The 20,628-nt window shown below is 41.1% G+C and overlaps 2 protein-coding genes across 3 annotated transcripts in view; one reads left to right on the forward strand and one right to left on the reverse strand.

The window, feature by feature from the left end:
• Window positions 1–3,489, reverse strand: part of shq1 (SHQ1, H/ACA ribonucleoprotein assembly factor) — a 44,580-nt gene extending 41,091 nt beyond the window's left edge. Inside the window, exons 1-3 of one of the 2 annotated variants that reach the window (XM_020592768.1) lie at window positions 3,059–3,489; window positions 1,993–2,159; window positions 1,684–1,748 (exon numbers count right to left, since the gene is read on the reverse strand). In XM_020592768.1, coding sequence (XP_020448424.1) covers window positions 1,684–1,748; window positions 1,993–2,135 — 208 coding nt within the window. In that variant the 5' untranslated portion in view covers window positions 2,136–2,159; window positions 3,059–3,489. Of the gene's footprint in view, window positions 1–1,683; window positions 1,749–1,992; window positions 2,160–2,681; window positions 2,858–3,058 lie in introns of those variants that run through there. The other variant, XM_020592770.1, reaches the window with a different exon arrangement.
• A 384-nt stretch (window positions 3,490–3,873) lies between these two features.
• Window positions 3,874–19,530, forward strand: gxylt2 (glucoside xylosyltransferase 2). Its single transcript, XM_020592771.1, has 7 exons — window positions 3,874–4,388; window positions 11,018–11,216; window positions 12,244–12,375; window positions 14,431–14,682; window positions 15,042–15,165; window positions 17,258–17,430; window positions 18,675–19,530. The coding sequence occupies exons 1-7, from the start codon at window positions 4,096–4,098 to the stop codon at window positions 18,849–18,851; spliced, it is 1,350 nt and encodes a 449-aa protein (XP_020448427.1). The 5' UTR covers window positions 3,874–4,095; the 3' UTR covers window positions 18,852–19,530.
• Window positions 19,531–20,628: the final 1,098 nt, after the last annotated feature.

A 20,628-nucleotide genomic window follows, 5' to 3' on the forward strand; every position in this document is an offset into this window, starting at 1 on the left:
CAGGGAAAGACGTTTCAGCGGTTTTATTAGCCACTGATGTCATCTCTGTGAAACTGATGTAATGTCACTGTTCATCTAAAGAAAAAAAAATAATAATAATAATCCTTATAGCATTTTACAAGGTGACCAAATGAAGGCAAGAAACCCAGTCAAGTTACACCAGTTTCTGTGCCCTGGTGGCGGTAAAGACGCCTACAACCTACAACCAAAAACCAGTTCCAGCCAGGGAGCATGTTGCATCTCACACCCCTCTCCATCTCTTTTCATGCTTGTCAAACTATCCCACAAAGCTGAAACTGACAGAAAAATCAGTTGCACTTTAATCACTTCACCACAGTGGAGTCTCTAGTATTAACATTTTTGCATTCTCTTCCTAAACCTTGGACACCCTTTCAGTGAGGTTTGCTCATACAAGGGATTCACCAAACTCTCTTAACGGCACAAACTTGTCATAAAACACTCGTTTCAGCCTGATGAATTAGCATCAACGCCCCTACAATTACTACAGTATATGAGGCTTCCTGTTCTCTTCCATCTGCTGGGCAGTTTCAAGCACAAAGAGGAATTTCACACCACAGAGTCAGTGTCAGTAAAGAGGAGACCTGAAACAAATGTGTACAGTACTGTACAGTTGCTGTCATGTCATCAGAGCAGCACTGTACTGTGACAGGCATAGAGAGGAAATGATTTAACATGAGCTCTGACGTGAAATAATGTCTTTCTAAAGCAGTGTTCTGTGCCACATATCAGAGGTGGTCATGTGACAAGCTCAGTGATGTTAAGATGGTACCATAGCCTACAGTTACACTGACGGATGCAACACCGAACGATACTGGACAGCAGCCTGCGCTGAAGCCCTGAGGCAGCTTTGACAGCAAGAGAATGTTCTCAGCAACTATAGTGTAACAATGACAATAAAAACAGAAAATCTAAAAACCCTCTCAGTAAACTGGCAAGCCATGATTAAAATTAACAATCCTGTTCAGAAAACAAATTTATGGAAGGTATGGTAACTATTTAGTTTTTATGTGGGGGGGGTTGTGTATATGAAGTATGATTCAATATGTTTCAAAAGCACTGGTACAACTTATAAACAATATCTTGGCAAATTGTTTTTGCCATGTTGAAAGAAAGGTCAGCACATTGTGACAAACTCAGGAGCAAAGCCAGCTGCTGTTGGAGCTTAAAAAAAAAAAAAACATTGCAGAAAACTGCTGTTACTTGTTTCCAAGTCATATATTGACAAATAAAAAAAGACATAAAATTGATGGAAGATATGAAATCCTGTAAGAGAACTTGCCATTTTATATTTTCTTGTCTCTCTCTGCATCTCGGGTTCAAGGTTCAAAGGGTGATTATATTGTATACTGCACAGTATGATGGACATCTAATCCAAGAATAACTTTATGGCAATGTGAGAAATTTATACAATCATATTTGATTAAATAAGAAAACGATCTGGGGTCCACTGAGATTAAGTTGTGTATTAGAAATGGAGGAAAATTGTTCCTCCAGGTTGTGTCTGTACTAAATTTGGATTTCTACAATAAAAAACTCCCTTTATTCAACAGCAGTCAGTACATTTACTGAAATGCCTTAGCAGCTCTACCATACAAATACTGCAGTATGACAAGTCATGCTGCTTCACCACCCATGTACATGCTATCATCAAATGCGGCCTACCTTTATCAATGTCAAATGTGGCCTTTTCTCTCCCATCCTCCACCAGTCTTCCAGGAAGGCATAATCTGAAAATAATATAAATACACCCAGATGGTGACAGTTACAGTTAAAGCAAATACTAACATCCCACTTGTTTAATTCTGTCCATTTTCTACTGATATTGAAACAGGCACCAAGGTCACAATATAATGGCTGCAAATTCAAACCTATGATGGATGATAAACAGATTGAAATGCCCAAAAATTGTGCTTCAGTTAGGTTAAACACAGATAAACAGTTACATCAATTCACCTGTATTCGTTAACTCACCTAAGAAAGTAGGGCTTGGCAAAGAATTTGAAATCTGCTCCATCAATGTAAAGGTCAAACTCTGATGTTCTGGTGTAGGGCACACGGATGCTGAGGATCAGGTAGTCGGGATCTTGGCTCAGGTCAAACGCGGGAGTTATCATTATGAATGCTGATATAATGCACACCTGTAGCATTAATGACAGGAAGGCTCCTTAAGCTGCAGTGACACTGTACAGGACCTCGGTGTGCCAATCTGTTCAATGAGTCATGGCCCAGTTGTCTATATCATGCCACCTGGTGGCTGACTCCGTTAAATGTAGTCATTGATCACGTGTCCAGAAGCGGCAGAGCACATGTGTCTGATAGTGAGGATCGTAAACAAACCTTGTGTCAAAATAAAGAAATGTTTCCCACTGTAGCACGTTATAAACGTATCTCTGCATTGGTCTAATATTAGCTTGCAACTCTTTCGATCCGTTCTCTCACGTAGGGAGGGAAAGATCGTCATACCGCACTGCATTTAAAAATATGGACATTTAAAAAGCTCTCGCTGATTGACAAACGTGTGTATTATTCAAAACACCCCTGCTAGTAATCTGATTTACTAATTACAGTCAATAAGCACGTACGGTATAACCTTCATTTACCAAGAATAATGTTTACAGTTACATGACATTAGAAAACCTGAAGTTACAACTTATAGTTACTCTGTATTTCAGCGAAGAAAGCTGGAGGTTAACTGTCAAGCTCTACATCTTGAGCTGTTTATGGCCCTGCGTGCAGGCTACATTTTACCATAGATTCTAAAACTAGAAAGACATTTAGTCGAACGTATTTGACCATATGTCACACTGACTTTACAGATGCCTGAATTAAGTTTCGTTTCATGGTTAGCTTGCTACTAGCCTGTAAATTAAGCTAACACATGACTGATCTCCTCGTGTGTTTCGGCTAACACTGCGGAAAAGCGGTGCTTGCTGCTACCACACTAGTTGTATTCCGCGTACAGTGAAAACTGGCAGATTAAATTAGTGATACACGGCATATTTGCAAACAAGTGAACATGAATATAACGTACACTCACCAGTCAGAGCTATCATAGCAAGCTTCTCTGTGTGCTGGTTGGTGTAGCGTCCATGTTGTACCGTAGTACGGGGTATAAAGGGGCAGTAAAGATTTGCTGAGTAAATTCAATATGTTATGACTTCAGTTTATGGACATCACAAGAAGTTAGTATGATATCTTTTAACTCTTGTCTAGATTGTTCGGTTATTCGTTTGGCCTATACTTGTTGGAGACATGTGAAAAATAGCTCCAATTATTCACCAGACATTTTTGGGATGGGAGGTTTTCAGGTGTCTTGTTGGCCAACCAGTCCAGTCCGGTCCAATCCAATTTTCTTAGCGGTGTCCCCTAAATGCCCATGTGGATGTATTTAGTTCGGAGCTGGCGGGGTTCCGTGTTCCCTGTGTCCTGTGCTCTGTATGTGTGGAAATAACAGAGGAAAAGACAGCTTCTTTCTGCGGCTCCTTCCTCAAGCTAGCCTACTTTACACTAGTCTTTTCACGTGTGCTAAGATAAAATATCCAAATTCTGACAATTGAGAAGCCGGAGACTGTTTTGTTTTTTGCTTAAAAATGACAAACGATTATTCGAGTGACCAAATGGTTTGTCCAAGGGGCAAAATGTAGCTCCTAGGGTTGGTCATTGTTTAAATGGGAACTCATTTATTGCATATTTATGTATATTTATGAAGTTCTCTGACAAAGTACGCCATTGCAGTAAACGTTTCATCATTTTAGGAAGCAACCAAATGTTAACCCTTGTCAACTACTACTGATGAAAGTAATTTTAGAAAAGGAAAACAAAGTAGTCACATATAACTCAGTTTTATTACATTATAATAGCGCGATAATAGGACAGTCATTACGGTAATGCTGGAGAAGCCACGCCTCCGCTGTGTAATCCTCCATGGACGATGAGAAGCTCCTCTCCGCTCTCCAGCATCATCTGCAGTAACGGGGTGCAGGAACAAAATGTTAACTCGGGCTGTTCTTCCTCACTAGCAGACATGAACGGAGTCCCGTCTGTCTCTTCCACCCGCTACAAATCGCCCTCAACATGCGGATCCATTGCAAAGTAGTTGTGATCGCCGTGTGTTTCGGAGTTTTCCTACTTTTGTACTTTTTGGGGGGCAACGCCGCGGACGATCCGCTGTTGAAAGAAGTTCTAGAGGAGGAGGAGGAGGAGGAGGACAGGAACTCTTCCCCGTCACCTCCGGAGCTCGGACGCGAAATTGTAGCAAACTTTGCCAGGAGATCATCCGATGGAGTCGGCGTACGTGCGGAAGAGCCTCTCATGGGGCGAAAAGAAGAGAAAGAGACCAAAAGAAGGGCCAGCGTGAATGCAAAGAGGTGAGAGGAGTTAGTTTCTTTCTCCTCTGTCGATTATAAACCCGTTTCTCCACGCCTCTTCCTATTTGTGCACATAGACATGCATCGTTAACTACTTGGATTTGATGATTCTCAGCTTTCCTGTCGATAGGAAGTTAAAAAAAGCGTGTGCCCCAGCGTTTAATCATGCTTCGAAGCAGATATGCTCCCTCCATCAAACTGCCTACATTTTACAGGCAGACTCAGGCTTCACAATGGCTTCATCTGTTAAGGGACACTTCAGTATGCATATGGGCATCTGGCCTGGCTGCGTTTTATGCCCATCATTTTCGCTTATTTATTGCACCGTGAATCACACTGTTACAATTAGAGGGCTGCTCAAACATCTGGCTAAAATGTGAGCAGAGAGCACGACTAATGTGCTTGGGTGGAAAGTGCTGGCAGTATTTGCAGAGAGGACAAGAGCACAACAGAATGATAAATCACCACCTGACCTCAAAATCTTGATCGTTTGACCCTTGTAGTTTTAGGCCTTTTTGTGTGATACTCTTCTGTTTTAAATGGGTAAAGGTCACCTTGGCAAACACAGACTGGAGATCATTAAGAATATACATGTGCACAGAATGGTTTTATTTGCCTGTGAAATGGTTGCCCTGCAACACTGGTGAGATATCACTGGAAATGCAGAACATGGAAACTCATCTTGGTGACTGTTGTCTCTCCCAAAACAATTCATGAGGGTGTGAAAAGCTTGTCAGGTGTGATTTCCTTTTCTGCATTGTTACAGAGAAGCTGCAACCTGTCAGATGATCTGATTAAGTCACCGCCTTGTCACAGCTTCTCAAATTTCAACAAAAGGAAGAGTTTGTCAGTCACTATTTCTGTCCAAGAAGGGAAGTGTTTTTATTATGTCTTCCAGATTTTTAATTTCAGCCTCGTACATCCCTTGCACTTTCTCCCAGGTTGAATGCCAGCGATGCCATGCCAGCCATGGCGTAGCTGTGGAGAAACCCGCTCTGCCGGCAGGCAGTAATATGTATTCTACTCCAAAGCCAGACTGGAGGTTGGGGACACTGCTCTCTTTGTAGATAAAAGCCATGAAGGCGTTACATTGAGAAAGGACCTTTGCATCCTCCCAGAAACCACACTCCTCCATGTGTGCTCAGCTCTGATAAGGGAGATGAGGGCGGAAGGGGTCAGCGGTGGCCGTAAAAAACCACTAACAGGTTTGGAATAGGCTCAAGACTGACTGCTGTGATTAGGGAAAGCACACTGTGCGCCTGGGCAAAGTCTCAGAAAAACTGTTCTTTATTTAATTGCATGAGCTAATCAGAAGGTTTTTTTTGTTTAGTTTGAGATTATAAAAGCCAGAGGGATCTGAACAGTACAGTGTCGGTTTTAGGCAGGAGCCGAATAGTCAATGTGCATACGGAATCATAGGCACAACAATACATAAAAATAGAGAGCTAAATATATTTAGATTTTGTTTCTTCTATCTGCTGTCAACACTGTTCATCTGTGAATCAGAGTGCTGGACAGATTTCCTGTGCAGCATGCTTAACAGACAAACATCCCTGTTTTTCCTAATCATATCATTTCCTCTTGACACATCACACTACTTCCTGTAGCCAAAAATAGAAAGAAGAGGTACAGCTGCCCCCACCCCCCACACATCTTACATATGGCATACAAGACCGTGTCACAATGCAGATACACATTTGTAGGCAGACCATCTCAAGTAAAACACCAAACATTTGCACATTTGGTGGTTCCAGAGTCTGAAGACGTCAATGTTTCAGTACACTTTGATATTTCAAAATAATTGTTAGTTGGAGCGCTAAACATCAGTGTCTATGTCTTATAACCCTTGCAACACAGCCTTTCCCTGTAAGTTACACATTCCTTCGCTCTAATCTCTTTATTATTTTCAGTATGTACAGTATCAAATGCAGAGTAATAAAGATGTAACCCCATCACCTGCTTTGTTACATTGAATTAAGGTCTGCATCTCCAGGATTAGATGGGTGTTGATACACTGTGTTGAAACAAATCCCTTGCCCCGTCACTTCAAATATAGCCAGGCAGCGTTTCTCACGGTAAAGAAGTCACTCTCTCACAGTGGCATTATGCATAGCTATAAAAATGTCATCTCGCATGACTGAACACTCTCTCTGCTAGGAGTGGCTTGAGGTCTCCCTGCCTGCCTGTGGAGCCTGATGCGGTTAGAGAGGGTGCTTGTATGAGCCCCATCAGCGGGAGTTATATTTTTCTGCCTGATTGGCTAACTCACTTTCAAATTACCAAAGGGTGAGTCATGAAGGGTGTGGAGGGAGAACAGCGAAAGCTAGAAAGAGCTGATTTGGGTAAAATCCAACATTTTGAAGCAGCAGAACTTTGAACGTAGATTATGTTATTGTAAAGTAAATATCTGTGGGTTTTTAACTGTTGGCCAAACAAAACAAGCAATTAGTAATGGCACACAGAAGTTCATGGTTTTGTCTGATCATTTCTGGACAGTTGCAGCTTGTGCTTGTTTATACTGTCACAAAAACGTTTGTATGTGTGTGCGCCTAGAGACATACTCAACCTAGAATCAACAGTGTTGGTACCCAGTTTTATCAGATCCATTATTCTCTGTCTGGTGTTTTTGTAACTGGATGGGAAACCACAGTGCTTCCAAATAACTGATCTACATTCAAGTGCAACACACACCAACTGGTTCACATAGCACTGTATCATTTGATACTTGTAGCACACACACAACCAACTTGCCATGCAGGCTGAATTAATCAAGGTGCGGTAGCTGGGATGTGCACAGTGCCAGCACAAGAACCATGCCAAGGTCCTTAGAACAGAGTGCAGTGTGTCAGGTCCGCTCGGCACGACCTGCCTCTCTTTCTTTTTTTCCTCTCCTGCTCTCCCTTTTTGCGGGATCAACGCCTCAGCTGTGTCGCATCGGGTAATTAGTGAGTCGTGGGTCGGTGCGCACACCTGAGGCGTATTCCGGTTATTTATTGGCTTCCTTATTTATACCTCTGGCAGACGCCCCGTCGTCGCCGGAGCATTGCGACATGTAACGGGCAATACTTACCCAAACTAAGATAAATGTTATGTTTGACCTGCATTTTTATACGTGTTTAAGATGCTACGCTGACAGTTCCTGTGCGTTTTGGCTTGACCTTATCACGCTATTATGTGGTTAGCAATATGTCCTTTTGTCTTCCACGCTGACAGTCCCTGTGCTGTGGATTACATTGTGTACGTTGGTTCTTTTTTTGTTCACCTGTCCGTTCTCAACCTCTGCTATTCTAGTTCCTGCCGTTAGTTTGTGTGTTGGGCTTGTGCAGCCTACTGTAGCACACAGGGAGCAGGCCACAGAGGGAAGCTGTTGAAATGTATCAAACCAAATGTCCTGTACTGAACAATTTGGGAGGATAACGTGCTGTTACACCCCTAGTATTGAATATTCAACTGTCCAGTGCATTGTTAATGATTGACTGGGTTTCACTTTCTTAGATTTATGATTGTTTGGTAAACAGTGATATAAAAGTAAATAAAATGGTTTGGGATCAGATCTTGGGTGAATTAACAATTGGACTGATGTGACATGTTTGGTTTAGACATCCTGATTATTGCAAATCATTTATGAAAATGAGTGAAATGAAAACAGATTGTCTATGGCAGTAATTTTTACAGTTCCCTCTGCTTTGCCACATGTCTTGGGAACTTGTCCTCTGTCCTCAGGAATCTAATTGGTCAGCCTGTAGAAGTGTCTGTATGTTTCACTGTCATATAGTTTCAGTCTTGACAAAGAGGGAGCATATGATGGGAACACGCTTTGTCTAATGGCTTTGATACCTACTGGTTCAAACCCAAGTGAACATGCTGGGTACAAGTCCACCAAATGACCCAGTTATATGTTGATTCATTAAATGCCTGCAAGGCGTTCCTTGGTGTCGCTTTAACTCTGGCTCTTTGTTCTGTATGCACACTTCTTTGACATTATCTTTAAAGATGCTGCTTTTTCTCTCATATGATTTGAAAGGGTGGTGGTGCTTTGTAGGCAGGGGACTCCTCTCATGCTCATTCTGCAGTAATGACTTCAGTCCTTTTGTTCTTTTTGTGGTTTTCAATTGCTTCCAGATGTGGGAACAGTGCTATGGAAAAAAGAAACATAATTTGTGCAGCCCATTTATGCAGCAAAGAATTTTGTTTTGTTTTGTTCTGCCATCCAGTTTTATGCAGACATTATTTGAAGTGAATTTATTTTTGCATGACAGAGCGCACCATAATATCGCTTGTGTAAGAGATATGGATTGCATTTTCTGTGGGAAAATAGGAACGTGTGTTCAACAACCTTGACAGAGCATCGGCAGTTGAAGCGTGGCAGACAGATTTCTCAGCACCTTCTCATTCATTCTAATCTGTGGTTCATCATTGTCCCTCAGCCATGCAGAAAACGAAGTGTCACGCTTGGAGAGTGCCCTGCAACCCACCTGTCAAATTTCAACTCTTCTCTCCTCCCATCCATTCTATGCTAGGCTCTTTGCTTCCTCCAGGAAATCCGTGACTTTTGGATTGATGCCGTCTCCAGACATTAAACAAAAAAGCTACATGCTGAAACAAAGGGAGCTCTGTTCTTTTTTTGTGTTCCAGTCTTGTCTGCTTATGGTTATGACGAAATTTATGTTGAACATGTTGTTATTGTAACCAGCCCTGTGTGCGTGTTTGAGGAGGACACGTACACAGATGTTTGTCCTAGCTTAAGGCTCCCCCACTGTACAAATGTCTCCTATTACAATGGAAGACAGTCTGCAGTGTATTTTAACTTTCCAGCAGCACTGTCTCTGCAGAGAGGGCACATTTTTACATCACATAAAAGACCTCATTGCCTTTGAGCAAAGAAGAACAAAGAAGTGGGAACTTGCAGAGCTATAGAGGAGAAGAAGTGTGTGGTAGATTGTGGAGGTATGTTTGAACAGTATGCAAAAGCACAGATTTCATGTTTTTCTGAGAAAGCCTTGATTTTGCAGCTTTGACAGCAGGATGAATTTGTCTTCCTGTGAGTGAAATTTGACAGGTGGGCTGCAGGGCACTCTCCAAACATGACACTTGTTTCTTTTTTCTTTTAAAAATAATTAAAAAATAATAAAATCACCTTTTAAATCATAGTCACAATATTTGTCTGAAAGAATTAACAATAATAAATTGTACTAAAATAGCTTAGCTCTACCCCCGAGTCCGTAATAACAAATTCATGTGGTGCAGATGAGCTTTGTTCAGACACTTATTGAAATTGACAGTTGCTACAATGTCATTTAAATATGTCAGACTGAATTACAGTGAAATGTGTACGACTGTTGCACAATAAATTGTTTTTCTTTTTGAAGGAGTCATGCAACCATAAAAAATGTGTCATGGTTTAAATGCTCTGTTTAGTACAAGCATAGTAGATGTAATACAGTGTATTGCTGCTAACATGTGGCTAAATGCAGTTGTCACGTTTTAGTACTTTTGTTTTGATGTTGCCGAGGAGAGAACAGGGCTTTAATTGTGGCACAACAGAGAGACACTACAACAGGGCAGACACAATGCCAGACACAGCTGAGTGACACACTTCTCAAAATAGTACACAAAGGAAAGTAACAACATGGCAGGTGAGATGGGAGACACCGTTATTTGATAGCTAACTAATGCTTAGTAGGCAGTGGGGGAACACAGGTAAACTATCATCTCCAGTAAATACGGTATTTACAGGCAACAGGAGTCTCAAACAAATACACTATATTAACAGGCGGCTCAGAAGATTCAGGAAAGTAATCATTTCCAGAAGCAGGCAATCCAGGAAGCTCGGGTTAAGTATTCAATCTAAGGCAAACAGCAAAGGAAACAAACAGGTCAATAACAGAGGCAGGCTTAATCATGGTACAAGCAGCTCAACCGTGTCTTACCAACATTTGAAGCAATGGTAAATTTTAGAGTGCAAGAGGTTAATAACTACCCATAGTTTCAATAGACAATTTTAAAGGCTTTCCCACCATTTCAGCAAGACTTTGTAGCATGTACAGTACAGGTATGGCAATTGCTATATAATTTTGGGACTATTAATATAAAAATGTACAATTTGTAAAGAAATTGAAGATCCCCACAAAATATCATTTTTTGCTGTCTTAAATAACCAAGAAATATTGGTGTCGACCTATAAAATTCCGTTGATCAAACCTAATGTGTTTACTCTAATTCTTTTGTATGCATGTTTTGCCTCATGTATGGTCCATTACATCTGCTCTTCAGCTCACATAGGCCCATTTACAAGTGATGAGTGAGGGAAACCAGGTTTATGAAATAAGGGATTGTCAGCAGAGCCAACCCCCAGTCCACTTCCCCCACATATGGCCTTGGCCTGTTTAGAAAACCGAAAACACTGTTGGGTGGAGAAAACTAAATGTCCTGCGCATCATTTGTTCAGTTAATGGAGCCCGTTCTTATCTCCCTGCCTTTGTTGCTACAGTACATTGCATTGAAAAGATACAGTAGTATACCAATGTGCCTGTGCTCCATTTAAAAAATGTAGTTTGTTTTCTTTTCTTGTACCAGACTGTTAACAGTTTACACACTTTTCATTCCTGTCTTCTATGTGTCTTTTCCAGTAAACCTCAGAGTAATGTGGCCCGACCTGTGACCAAGCACACCCAGGCTGAAGAGTTCATGCATTTGGCTGTGGTGGCCTGTGGGAATCGTCTGGATGAGACCCTTAACATGATCAAATCTGCCCTTCTGTTCAGCCTCAAGAAGATCAAATTTCACATTTTTGCCGAGGACCCTTTGGCCCCACAGTTTAAAGAAAGGGTAAGGGCCTGATGCCTGAATGTATACAGTGTAGATTCTTAGCAGAAAGCACAGTAGCCTTGGGTAAAAACAGCATTTTTGTGGTTTACATTCTGTGTACTCTTCTTTAGAGGATCCTCTAATGTCTGATTTAATGCTGTGCATGTTAAACATTTCCCCTCTCTTTGTAATAGATGAGATCAAGATCAGAGCTGTTTTAACCTGACCTCTCTCTGACTAACCTTAGTACAGACATATATCCCTTTTATCTCAAGGCTGGGGTGTAATTCATCACCAAGACGTCCTGCTTTTTCTCCAGCACTGTGTATCGCTTCAAAGTCACCTTTACACAGGTGCCTGGTACGATTTTGATTAGTTCCACTGACACTGTAACTAACAGTCTATTAACGTCACTCCAGTTAATGGACTTTCAACAGCACCTAAAGCACCTTAAGCAATTTTATATCCAAGCCAGAGAAAAGTGCGCTTTCATTCATGTGTGTTTTGAATCAGTGCCCTATGGGAGTAGCTCACGGTACACATGCTGGGTTTGTATAGCAAGGAGTGGATGTACAGTCACAATGTTAAAAGACACGGATGGTCACACTCTCTTTTGATCCCTTGTCATTGTCAGCACAAAAACTGCCAACTTCTTTCAGCGCTCTCATTCCTTTCAGGATCAGAACAGTTAAAGAGATGATTACAGAGGGATTCAGCTCCTAACAGGTTTGATAACACAGGTTTCATTGTTAACACTGTTGACTTTAAGAGAGGATGTCCTCTTTTGTTTAGTGTTACAACCCCACAGTAGAAGATTTAGTCTGTACCTTTTTAGTAACACAACAGCTGGTGGGTGAACGTGTTCCATAGAAAACCACACAGCACTGAGACTTGACTTCATTGTCTGTCTTTATGTTGATAAGTCTGTGAAATGTGAGGGAGATGTGGTTTCAGCACAATAACTGATAGCTTTATTTCTTTGTCAAACTTCTAAAGGTTCATTTGACACTTCCTCTGTATAAAATGTGATGTGTTGCTTTACTTCCAGCTGAACCAGTGGCCTCGCTCCATCTCAGGCAGATTCCAGTACAGGATCTACCCCATCACCTTCTCTGTTGGGAACGCTGACGAGTGGAAGAAGCTCTTCAAGCCCTGTGCTGCTCAGAGACTCTTCCTGCCTGTAAGGCTGAAGCTCTTATATCACCACTGTGCATAATATCATGAACCAGTGTTCAGAAGAAATGTTATGAATCCATTTCATTAATATTCAAAGCAGCATTGTCCTACCCTTTATTCTATCCTGGTGCTCGGTTTTAATGATTTACTGGCATGATTATTGATGATTTCACACATTTTCTGCAGCATTTACTTAACAAATAAGCAGCCTCCACAGGCTGAATCCAGTAATTTCATCAAGTGAAGGTTGTGCCTGGTTGTTGATTTGTTTCTGTCTGTTCATCCAAACCACCCATCTTACTTATCATGTAATAAACATATTGCAGGTCAGACACATCCATAGGTGTTTCCTGTCACCAGTCAATCAAAGAACATTCATTATTACTGTAGGAACACCTACATCTTCTACAGTAGTCTGAATTATTGTTTAAGGGCCAAATTGATTCATCTTGATTCAGTACATACTTCCATCCTTTTGGCAGCTAATGCCGCAGAAATTCTTAAGCAAGCTTTTAAACTGAGTGCGGCAAAACGTAACTCCCCATGGTGCATTTATAACTGATCCAAATTCGACAGTGAATACCAGTGAATGCTCATGCAAAGGTAAACAAAAGAGTTTTCTTCCATGGGGACCCATGTTCTGACAGTCCCCAGTGTGTGATTGGTCAACACAGCGCCTTTTGCTGGATGATGGTACTGTTCAGTCTTCTGAGCAATGAGAAAATCAAGAAGCAGGCTGGTTTGATGGTACAGAGCAGAAACAGAGTGGGACCAGCAGCCCACCAGTACTGACAGATACACCAGTCTCTGTAGTACTGGTCAGCTGGGTGGGAACTTGTCAGATACCAGTCTAGTATGTTCTCTTTGCTCCATTCTGAACTCTTACTACAGGTTGGGGCCTTGGTTATCATACAGTTATGGATGCCAACTTTAAAAGACAACCTTTATGTTAATTATGTGAACATCCAGTCTGTTTTGTGGACCACACTACATGCAAAGCACCATTTATACTAACAGGGAAATGTGTTCTCTTGTAGAACTCAGTCCTCAGCTGTGGATACACACATAAAATTAGGTTAATAAAACAATAAGTGGTCTGCTGCTCTGTTTGCATATTTTGGGATTGATTATAGCTTCATCACACACACCAGCACACACCAACAAAACCTTACAGCCCATGGTGAAGCACCCAGCAGCATAGTGGTTGGGGTTTTGTTTTGCATTAGTGTGCAACTAGAGCACAAATGCATTCAGCCATGGCCATTTTGCCAACTTTATTGAGCCAGTGCCTCCAAATTTATCATCCCAGTTAGTAGTATTACAGCCCTGCCAGGAGGACAGCCTGAACCTCCATCTATCTGTGTTGTATATTCTAAATGGCATATTGTGACTGGTTACACTTCATGGCAGCCTGTGCTAACTAAACAGTGAAGTAATACATAATTTACTCTGTCCTTAACTTCCCTGTATAAAGTATAGTAAAAAAATTCACCTGTCTCAAATACAGTTTAAACTCTCAAGTTTCTCAGCTGGCTCCACAGCAGTCAGGAGGAAAAAACTAATCTCAGCCACAGTCTCCCTGGAATCCCATTCACTGACAGCACAATTCATCAGTAGATACACAAAGTAACTATCTCATCTTCAACTCATCGTGTTGTTCTTAGCTGACAGTGAAAGTCAGCTTTTTTGTTCTGCCACTATTGCCCACATCTTCAGGGACTGATCATATGTGAATTATTTATAACATAGTCTTTCACAGATCAAAATCTACTCTTTCTGAAATGAAATGATAAAAGTGGCCAATTGTTTAATGTTGAACTACGTTCGGGGTCTTTTACGTGACACTTTATCCACACTATAATTCTGTTCCTATCTGCATTAGCCAGTGCCTGGGAGAGCAAGCTGTTTGTGCAGAAGGAGACAATTTAAAACCATGTAACAAAAGCAATTATATTTATTTAACTTAATTTCTAAGTCGTCATGTAATTATGTTCATTTTAGTTCTTCAGATGGACGATTGTAGTCTTAAATATTGTGATCACTGTGACTGTGCTCCCAGGTCATCCTGAAGGATGTGGACTCATTACTCTACGTGGACACTGATGTGCTGTTTCTGCGGGCCATGGATGATATCTGGAGTTTTCTTAAGTCCTTCAACAACACCCAGCTTGCAGCAATGGCCCCAGAGCATGAGGTCCCCAAGATAGGCTGGTACAGCCGCTTTGCACGCCACCCTTTCTATGGTATCACAGGGGTCAACTCTGGTGTCATGCTGATGAACCTCACAAGGATCCGAAGCACAATGTTCAAAGTAAGGACAAAATATAGTATGCATATACATACAGTATATGATATAACGTTGCTGTCAGCTTTTACACTTTTATTTCCTCATACTGTGATGAGGAGAAAGCTAAAGTGACTCATGATTTCTCTTTTCTTCTTTGAGCCCAAGTCACAGGTGAGCGCTCTGAGTGGGCTGTGATTGAAGCTTTCTGATTACCAAGATTATCACAGACCTCTGCCATCAGAACTCAATTTAGCAGCTCTCCAGCACTTAATACTTTCAGCAGATTGCAAATGGAAGCTGGAATGTAAATGTGCTCCTCCACCGATAATGTGTTTTGGGGGAAAAGCTGCTCTTGAGAGTGAATGTTGTCATTGGTATTTCAGAACAGTATGATCCCCAGTGGCCTTTCTTGGGAGGATCTTCTACATCCACTCTATCAAAAATACAAGAACCACATCACCTGGGGGGACCAGGACCTCCTCAACATTATCTTTCATTACAACCCAGGTACAGTCCTTTCTAAAATGATCATAGAACATATTACTGCCACACTAAAAACACATTATGTACAGAAAGAGGAGTTAGTGTGGACCCTTTTGAAGGGTCCATTTTGAAATGCTGGTTTGCTAATCTGCTTACTTTCAGTACAATAGTTTCACACTACCAACATGTTCACATAAAATTATGTCTTATTCCACTTGTGATAAACCAATCTACATAATGAATATGGATCAGTAAACACATGAGGCTGTGGCTGTAGGCAACAGCAGACTTTAGCAGCAGACTGAGTTCCAGCTGCAGCGGCCAGATGTAGGCATTAAGTGCTCAGAGCCATTGGCAGAGCTGGCACGTTTGTTTGAAATTCCAGCCTAGTGGAGGGTTGTTTGACATCTTAAGGCTTTGAGCTCTTTGCCATCTCCAGAGGAATATTCAAGTGAGTCCATATGCATTGTTCTCTCCTATTTTGATTGTTCTGCAATCAGAAAATAAAAGACTTTAATCTCTCTTCAGCTCAGGATTTGATGGAATTTGCAAAGGAATCTTCTTTTTAAATAAAAATGGTACTACTGTATGTACCACTCTTGATCTTGGGCTCATAAAACCCTACCATACAATACTTCTTATGAGCATCCATGTTCTTGATGAGTCCTCTGTAGAACTGTATCAGCAGCTCCTGGGGCAGTTCGAACTTCCTGAGCTGGCACAGGAAGTACATCCTCTGCTGTGCCTTCTTGGTGATGGTCCTGATGTTGGATGTCCACTTGAGGTCCTGGGAGATATTGGAGCCCAGGAACTTGAAGGACTTTACTGCTGATACAGTGCTGCCAAGTATGGTGATGGGGGAGTAAGGTTGGGGTGTTCTTCCTGAAGTCCACTGTCATCTCCACTGTTTTGAGCGTGTTCAGCTCCAGGTTGTTGTGGCTACACCTCAGGACCAGCTGCTCAACCTCTCGTCTGTAGGCTGACTCGTCATCGTCTCGGATGAGACCAGCAAACTTTAGGAGCTTGACAGAGGGGTCCTTCGAGATGCAGTCGTTGGTGTAGAGTGAAAACAGTAAAGGGGAGAGGAGGAGAGGGGAGACATTTTATGTTCATGCATGTGCTCTGTATAATTATTATCAGCCATTGAGCTGCTGCATGGGAGCAGGTGGAGGTTGATCAAGTTAGCTGCTTTTCCACTATCAGAACCTAATGAGTGGTACAACACATGTTTCCCTTACCACCACCCAGCATAACCTCACAGGTTGGCACAGCCCATCCTGCTTTGCTTTTCCACTGTATTTTTCTCTGTGCCGGTCTCTGTTTAAAGAAGAGGGGGGCTTGCTCCTCTCACACACACACTCAGCTGGAAAGCAGAAGAGCAGAGGACATGAAGGATCACTCCATAGTGCAACAATCAGCCAGTAATGGAGACTGTATGAACTTGATTTTTGTACTACCTCCTGATGGGTGCTGAAATTTAGCTCCTGGAACACACCTCCAAAGTGGGCGTTGGGCAGTGGAAACAAAGGCAGAACTCGTGTCCAATGTTACTCCAATTCGGTAGGTTCCTATAATGGAAAAACACCTTTTGCTCAAGGGTACAAATTGTCCTGAGCGTCACATTCATTGAACAAATCACCAGCCTGATTGCATATTATTTTTGTGATATGCATGTTTGCGGCTAGTTGGAAAGGTGAGGCCAGACAAAAACATACCCACCCTTGAAGGCAGAAAAACTCTTGCGCTGCGTGAGAAATTAAAGATGTTATTCTGGAACACTGTATTCATATTGATAGATCCATTGTTTGATAACATATCCCCTCCTGCTGCCGGTGCCTGTATATTCTTTTGTTTCAGGCTGAAATGGGAATAGTAGTATTAGCTGTAATGCTAGAATTTGTATGTACATGTATAAATTGTCTCAATCCCCTGTTTACAGTGAGGCAGAAATATGCACTATACCTTCATTCAAGCTCTCTATCCAGATCTCTATTCATATCTAATGTGTACTGGGAAATAAGCTGCTTACCTCACTGTGTCCTGACTGTCACACTTTAGAGTAACAGAGTGCCAGATCAGCGGTGATCTGTTCTTGTGTTGTTGTTGTTTTTTCCAGAGTGTCTCTTCATCTTTCCCTGCCAGTGGAACTACAGGCCAGATCACTGCATGTATGGGAGTAACTGTAAAGAGGCTGAGAAGGAGGGCGTGTCTATCCTCCACGGCAACCGTGGCGTGTATCATGATGACAAGCAGCCCGCATTTAAAGTAGTCTATGATGCAATACGTGGTGTGAGTATCCCAGTAGGATAACCAGGTTTCACTGACACAACATTGATCCTGTTGAAACTGCCCATCCAGTTTGAGATGGTTGCTCACTCCCTTGTGTGTACAAAATAATTTTTATCCACAGTAAGACAATTTTATTAACTATTTCACTAGTTTTAGTAAATATAATTTAAGACAAACTGTTAATATGACACTTTTGATCAAAATGATTACATGAACATGAAAGAAAGGAACATGCACTTTAAATCACAGATTTATCCCAAAAAGTGGCTGCAAAATTAGGGAGCGAGAAGAGAATGTGAAGTTGTCATCACAGCGTATTTTGGGTAAATATGCAATGTTTGGATCATCACACTCATTTTCAGTCATAGATATATATACATATATACTACAAACATCTATAAGTTCATCCATCCGTTATCTATACCACTTATTCCTGAATAGGGTGGTGAGGCGCTGGAGACAATCCCAGCTGACACTGGGCAAGAGACGGGGTACACCATGGAGAGGTCTATCACAGTCTATCACAGGGCTGACATGTAGACTCACTGCTTGGGGCATTTTAGAGTCATCAGACAATCAAACTAAGCAAGTTTTTAGCTAAACAGAATAAGAAGGTATGCAGGAAATACGGCATGTACCTCCAAAAATGGCACCCCTGTCCCAACATTCAACATGGTGTGACGTACCTTCACATTCTCTATACAGCTGGCTTTGTGTTGTTAGTCATTTGAGGGCAAAGGCAAATAGTAAAATGCTCAGTATAAATTTCAGCTCTGTGTTTACAAAATATTTAGCTTTGCACAAAGACTGGAAGTAGATGGAAACTGTAGTCTAGTTGTATCAAAAGAGAAAAAATACACAACATCCTACACCACAAACCACTTTTCCCAGAATGTTGAACTGTTCCTTTAAGGACATTAGCTCAGAAAAGAGCAGCTTTTAGGATTTTCTGTCTGGCATTAAACAATATAGGTCAGTTTTTGAATTCTGAATTTGTTTTCTCCAGCAGCACAGTCAGTTCCCCCTGCTCTGCTGAGATAAACCTCTTAAAGACAAGCTGGGTTGTAATTCATGATTATTAATAAAGAACAACCCCCTCCTCCACATACATACACACCCTTTCAACTCCACTGACAGAATTTGTAAATACAATTTAGTCCTTGATATAATAGTTCCATTAAAAACTAGGAAACTGAAGCAGCTTTGGACTAAGAACTGACAGGGCAATGTCTCCATTCCTGCAGTTTTCTTTTAAGGACAACATGTTCCAGTCGCTCTTCTACCCCATCCAGACCAAGTTCCTGGACACAGTCAACACCCTGTGTGGTCGGATTCCTCAAGTCTTCCTTAAGCAGATAGAGAAAACCATGAAGAAAGTATATGAGGAGAGAGTAATTCGACATGTCAGACCACACAAATAACTGATGGAGAAACGGACTCACTGTTTTACCTGGCAGCACCAAGGTCCATCTTGCTGTGGATTATGTGACACACCAACATTTCACAGATTGAACTAGCGGCTCTGTGTTTGCAGTGTGTTCAACACGACACTCCTTGTAATGGTCTTATGAACATTATGATCCTCCAGTGATGATACAATAAGCCTATGTAGGCAGACAAGCATACAGTGCTGTTCAGTGATGCTGTCGAATAGGTTTGCCTTACTGTTGTCCTAAACCTTTTACAACCCACTTACAGTGATGAAATGTATGAGGAAAGATACAGTGGGATAAATGACTTCATGGATTCATTTTTTGTCAAGAATAATTAAATTTCAGCTCCTCCTTATGTTTAAAAGTTAAAGGCATGTTTTTATCATCTATCTTCTTATTTTTCCTCATGAATATACACTAAACAAAGTCAACTTGGGACTTTGCAAAGCTTTACTACATGATGTAGTAGATTTAAAAACCACTCTTTTAAAATTGTGAATGTTTTACCAGCAAATACCTTGAAATGTGAGTTTGTGTGAATGAGAAGCGTTGTAAATCCCTGGTCTGTTCTGCAGTTGCCAAATGCCACTGGCAGTATTAAATACAACATGACAAGGGAAATATGGAATTTTATGTTACATGCTGAATGTTAAAATGCACCTAAAAACACCTAACTGGATGGTTGTTTGGACACAGCATGTTGACACATGATGCCACACTGCCCAAGAGAATGAAATGTGACATACTACAGCTAATTATGTGCCATATAAATATTCACGTCTGCCATGTTTACTATTACAAGAAAAGGAGCAGTGTAGACGTGTATTTGAGAGGCTAGCTAAGTTCGTGGTATGATATATACTGTAGTATGTTGTAGTCACATATTTTCAATGTGATGTGATCATTTAAATGTGTCAAATCATTCAAACTGGAAAGTGAAAATGGCTGTACAGTCAATGTGTGTTTCTAAATAAAACAATTCAATATACTGAGCCTGCTTCGGCCTCATTTAGAAATATGTAATTTATAGGAATGTTAAAATATGAAAACAATACAAATGAATGAAATGCATTCTTCTCAAAACTGGATATGAATAGACCTTTTTCCTAGCAGACATTTTGAGACATCATAGGAAAAGCACAGGTGTAATTTGCAGCACTAATGAAGGCTGCATTTCATTTATGTGAGCCATTTCCAAGAATATGATATTGTGTATGCTCGCTGAGTGGCATTTTGTAGTGATACACTTATTGGAGCTCAGTAAATTTTGATGTTTATAGGAGAACTTTTTCTTGGGGCTAGAGAGGGTCCAGTTCTCATCCACACAATTGTCTATCTGCTGTCAAAAATCACTCAAAGTCAAAACAGTCTGTTGCAAAGTATAAGATTTACTGGGGAAAAAAATCCAAAAACACCCCAATAGCATCCCCCCACAGGGGTCCATTTTGTTTTTCTTAGGCATTCTTCCACTGGGCCTGATTGACATGGTATTTGGTTCCATTATTATGAGCACAACCTCCAGCTGTACTTACCTCTGAAACTAGATACTCTTCATTCTTAAAAAAAAAAGTCTGAATGTCTACTGCAAATAAAAGCCTGGATATCTTTCATGTATACATTTCAATGAGATTAAGACTGAAATCCTGGTAATTGGCCCTGGTGGAGGTTGTGGTTCCCCGAATATTGATTTGTGATTCTTGGTCACTTTCAATAAACTCACTGTCAAAAATCTGGGTGTTATCTTAGAATACGAATTAAAACTGAA

Source organism: Monopterus albus, unplaced genomic scaffold (genome assembly GCF_001952655.1).
Source record: "Monopterus albus unplaced genomic scaffold, M_albus_1.0 scaffold18.1, whole genome shotgun sequence".
NCBI lineage: Eukaryota > Metazoa > Chordata > Actinopteri > Synbranchiformes > Synbranchidae > Monopterus > Monopterus albus.